The sequence below is a fragment of the Fulmarus glacialis genome, unplaced genomic scaffold, assembly GCF_000690835.1.
Source record: "Fulmarus glacialis isolate BGI_N327 unplaced genomic scaffold, ASM69083v1 scaffold19928, whole genome shotgun sequence".
Lineage (NCBI taxonomy): Eukaryota > Metazoa > Chordata > Aves > Procellariiformes > Procellariidae > Fulmarus > Fulmarus glacialis.
In genome coordinates this window covers 429-5,296 of record NW_009230366.1, presented here as the reverse complement: position 1 = coordinate 5,296, position 4,868 = coordinate 429, and the positions used below count along the sequence as shown (strand labels likewise).

General features: G+C 51.5%; 2 protein-coding genes across 2 annotated transcripts in view; one reads left to right on the top strand and one right to left on the bottom strand.

Moving 5' to 3' along the window:
- Positions 1–198: 198 nt before the first annotated feature.
- NDUFS7 (NADH dehydrogenase (ubiquinone) Fe-S protein 7, 20kDa (NADH-coenzyme Q reductase)) lies at positions 199–3,390 on the top strand. The gene is given in 7 exon segments (XM_009584202.1): positions 199–276; positions 278–291; positions 646–763; positions 1,478–1,657; positions 1,729–1,775; positions 2,595–2,683; positions 3,194–3,390. Coding segments are annotated over 7 exon segments (624 nt in total). The 3' UTR covers positions 3,292–3,390.
- Positions 3,391–4,604: 1,214 nt separating this feature from the next.
- GAMT (guanidinoacetate N-methyltransferase) overlaps positions 4,605–4,868 on the bottom strand; it is a gene marked incomplete at its 5' end in the record, with an annotated part of 597 nt that continues 333 nt past the window's right edge. Inside the window, one exon of the mRNA XM_009584201.1 lies at positions 4,605–4,745. Coding sequence (XP_009582496.1) covers positions 4,605–4,745 — 141 coding nt within the window. The remainder of the gene's footprint in view (positions 4,746–4,868) is intronic.

The following is a 4,868-nucleotide window of genomic DNA, read 5'->3' as shown; positions in this document are numbered from 1 at the left end:
GGGGGGTCGGGGTGGGTGGGAGGGTTGGGTGTTCAGTGGGCTTCTCTTCTCCGGCTGGGTTTGATCAGAGCGCTTGCTTTGTCTCTTTCCGGGGCCGCTCTGCTCCCCGCGGGGAGAGCAGCGGTGTGTGCTCCTGCGGGGCCGGGGCGGGCAGCGTGGGCAGCAGGGGGCTGTGCGGCCATGTCACACGGAGGTGCGATGGCTTTTCTTTTTCCCAGGCCCGGTGCTGTGACATCTGTTCACACCCAGCTGCTCCATCAGACGCCGGCGGCTGACTGACCGTGCTGACAGGTAACGCATACACAGGACAATCTTTTCCTCATTTCACTTCTTAAAAGCCAGGATTAACTGGCAGGCTGCTGTCAGTCTGTGAGCCCTGGCGATGAGTCCGCCAGGCACCCTCCGGAATTTGGGTACAGCGAGGGGCTCTACCTGAGCAACAAACTCCACATATCTCCCCACAGAGGAGGGAAAAAAACCCTGTTATAAAACACAGTCTCCAGCGGTTAGCAGAGGGTGTGAGATTGTCCATAAGCAATTTACCATGGATTCTTTATGGGATCACAGCTCCTCGAGGCTAATGATTGTATTCTGCAGTTACGCAAAATAATTGGAGACTGATACTACTGCGCCGTTTGTCTTCAGCTCTGTCCAAGTCCAGCAAAAGAGCTCAGCTGTTGTCCAGAAAAAATCCTACGTCCCCACTAGCAAGGGCGAATATATTGTCACCAAACTCGATGACCTGATCAACTGGGCGCGAAGGGTGAGTCACTGAAGCTGTTGCGCTCACTAGGGAGAAATGGTATCAGATGGTTTGAGGTGCTGGTGGGAAACGGATTTCAGCCATCTCCTCCTCCAGATAAAAATAGGTTCCAAATTCTCCACAGGGAAATAGCCAAGTTTCTTGGCCAGAGGTTGACATTTGGGGTACTGTGTCAGAGTGGGAGAGAGACGCTTAACGTGAGGGTGGTGCAAAGCAGCGCAGGCTGCCTGTCTAACAGAGCTGTCCTTCGGTAACGAGCAAAAGGCACTTTCTGGTTTTACATAGTCCTTGTAATGAGCCGCTGCTCAGTGCCGTGGAGAAGGCTGCACAAGTGGTGCTGCCCTGAATCCCTGGCTCTGGCTTAGCTGAGTTTTGCCTGCTCCAGTCACCGCTGCCCTCGTGTGGGGCTTCTGAGGTGGCTGCATTAGCAGTGTGAGATGTAAAGGGGAGCGCCTACGGCTTTGAGCACGTTCAGCATCTCTGAGGCTGCAAATGCACAAATCTCTATGCGTTTATTTCCCTGGAGCTCTGGGTTTTGCTCTCCTGCGTGATGGCAAACCCCGTTTTCGTTTATGATGCTCTGACTAAAAACAGACCTTGAAACTTCTCTTGTTCCGTTTCGTTTTCTGTCTGATCAACTCTTGTTCTTTGAGTCACGCGCCCAGCGCCTGCTTTCAGCGTTCTTACCCACAACCCGCCTCCCCTCTGCTGCAGAGCTCCTTATGGCCCATGACGTTTGGCCTGGCGTGCTGCGCCGTGGAGATGATGCACATGGCGGCTCCTCGCTACGACATGGACCGCTTCGGGGTGGTGTTTCGAGCTAGTCCCCGGCAAGCTGATGTCATGATTGTGGCCGGCACCCTGACGAACAAAATGGCTCCGGCTCTTCGAAAGGTACAGACTGCGGTGGGTGCCTCTTGCACGGCTGCGAATGGAAAGCAGTCTGAAATGTCTGTGTTCTGCAGGTGTACGACCAGATGCCGGAGCCTCGCTATGTGGTCTCCATGGGGAGGTAAGTGCCGGGACATCCTTATTGCCTTCTACTGCATGGGAGACGTCTGGTATCTCCGCTTGAGTGGGGAGATGAAAGGAGGGGAACCATTTCTCATTTGTATTTCCAACCCCTTAAATTATATAAAGAGGCCTTGTTACAAGTGAAACATAAAGACTCTTTGATTAGGGCGAGGAGAATGATGTCTGTCAAGTCGCTGTCAACTGCAAAGTCTTCCCAGTGAAAGACTCTGGGGTTTTTGCAGCTGTCAGAGTCTGGGGACTTTATACGTCCAGAGTCTACATTTTACATTTAGACAAAATTTACATTTAGACAAAAGCTTTCAAAATGTTTCTGCTGTGCAGCTTGAAATCTGAGCTCCGTGGAGCTCTGGTGTGGTGGAACTGACACCTTGTTCGTCTCCTGGAGCTGCTGGGGCCAAGGGCGGCTGTTTCACCAGGGCCTGGAGGGGACGGAACAGGTTCTAGAAACGCTCTGTGCAGATATGGCAAAATAAAAAAGGTTTTGCAGTAGAGAGGAAGGACCCCCTGAATATCTGCTTTGTAAGGGTTACAAAAACGGTTCGGTTTGGTTTGATTCAGCTTGAAATACAACAGCCTGCGAGTGTAGCCTCTGCCTTCCAGCTGGGTCTTGTGAAGAGGCCGAACGGCCACGGCGTAAACCTTGGCATCCACTCCATCCCTTAAAATCTGTCAGGTGGCTCCTTGCCCCACAGCACTCGGATGCCGGCTTCACCTTCTCCTTTGCCTCCTGCTCATTCTTCCCGTGGGCTTCTGAGCCGCATTTAACAACGCGCTGAAACCCGCCCGTCTCTTGCAGCTGTGCCAACGGCGGGGGTTACTACCACTACTCCTACTCCGTGGTGAGGGGCTGCGACCGCATTGTGCCGGTGGACATCTACGTGCCAGGTAGGAAAGACAACCTCTGCGTGCCACGGCGCTAACTCAGAGCAGGACGGGAGCGAAGTGAATTTTGTACGTTTGGACGGCGCTTGGTGTAGTTTTTAAAGATCTTTCTGTTTCGAACTGTGTTGCTAAAGTTGCAGACGCTTCAGTAAGATCTGCCTGGGGTTTCCAGTAAGTGAGTGGAGTTCTTCTGGTGCTTTTACTCACCAGTAACTCTTGTGTAAAGTGCAGGCTGTAGTTTAGTCAACGACATGCTCTCTGTGAGATACCACCTTGCTTAAAAGCAAAGCATTTCTATGTTTTATAAAGACCTTTTCAAAAAACACTGTCACTTTAGTTTCTTTAAACTAAAGAAGCCCTCTTGCTTTTATGAACTCTGCAGCCTGTGACAGACACAAAGCCAGAGGGAAATCCAGCCTGCTTTGGGGTAAAGCCCGTGGCGTGTCGGTTCTCCTTCTGGCTACATTTCAGTGCAGCTGGCAGCCCCGTGGGCTTCCTTTTTCTCTCTCTCAGGTTGCCCACCTACTGCTGAAGCTTTGCTGTATGGAATCCTGCAGCTTCAGAAGAAAATCAAACGGGAGAAGAAGATTCAGATTTGGTACAGGAAATAGCCTCGTATTTATGACCTGCCCACTTGGGGCACCTGCTTGCATTCGTACGCACAATAAATCTGTATTCTCACAAGCCTTCCAATAAAACTCTACCTGGTTAAGATGCTCTTCTGTCTTTAATATATCCCTCTTATCTACAGTGTTTTAACTCGTTTAAAAACTGAATTGAAAAGCAGGGGTTGAATTTGATAACAGTGTGTTGTTTTCTGGTCTGGATAGCCTGTGAGGGAAGGAGAATGTTTGAAGTTACCTATCGTGACATAAATGCCTCACCAGAGACCTGGGACTTGCTCTTCGGCTTTGTTAGGAGGTTCTCTTTGTTAGGAGACCCCGAGGTCTCCCTGAGCTCGTCTCTTACTCACCACCTGCTTTTTTTTTGTAATTCCTACAAAGGATCTAATAAATCCTTTTGATGTGTGTGCACAGCAGCCAGAAGTTAATTATATTTCTATAATGTAAGTGAAATATTAATGCTTAAAATCAGAATATGACTAATAAAAATGAATGCTGCAGCACTCAGTAGGGATAAAGCTGCCCATGGCGGGCTTCGGTACTGGTTGCGTCCCAGGAGCCCGGTGTGGTGGTCTCCCGGCAGCCTGGGACGAGGAACAGTTACTGCAGAATTACACACGCGCTTTTGAAAGACAAATAAATTGCTCTGAAACAGCCATTGTGTATTTCATTGCGTCATTTATGCGCCATTGAACTGCAAGGAGGTTGTCAGGATCAGAACTTGCTGCAGCGGGCTTTAGCCAAAAGTATCAGGAAACTTCACCGGGGAGTTGCTCCAGGAGCGGCCGAAATGGCTCCAACTGCCCCGTCTTCCCCATTTCTCCCGCCTCGTTTAGATTATTTGGCTCATGTGTGGAAAGCCACCCCATGATTTCTAAAAATGATCCAGTTTTTAGAGGAAACATCTCCGTCCTTGAACCCCTTTGGCTAAAGGCTCTGAGCTCTTGATTTGCAGCTTAATTGAGGTATTTGGAGACAGGGCAAACAGAGGCAGGGTGGGACCTTCCCCCGGGAGCCCAGAAGACCCCTCCAGGGCAGGGGGCTGCCTCGGGCTCCGTGGTGGGGCAGGGAGTCCCAAGTCCTTTTGTCCAGGAGGTCCCTGGAGACCCAGGACTTCCCCCCCAAGCCTCCAGCCATCTCCTGCCTCCAGATAAATCAGCTTGAATCTTCTCTCATTAGCATCAAAGGAGATAAGAGCTTTTCTCCTCCTGGCAGTGCACATCATCAGCCTCTCCTCCTTAGTGCTGGCTTCCTGCGGCTCTGGGGCAGCCCTGAGGGACGGTGCCAGGCTGCCGGCACCCTCAGTGCTTAATGATGGTGGGTGTGATCATCTTGTGGAAGGAGTAGTACCTGCAGTCCTTGGGGGGGACCAGGTCCATCACCGTCGTGCTGATGTTCTCCTTCTTGAACCCGGCCTCCACCAGGTGCCCTACCTGGGTCTCCTGCGAGAGAGGAGGGGCGGAAAGGAGCAGCGATGGTTTGAGCTGCCCAGATGCCAGCAGAGATGCTGCTGAGCCCCGGCTTGCGGGGACAGTGCGAGCAGGCAGGTGCAGGGAGCTACCGTG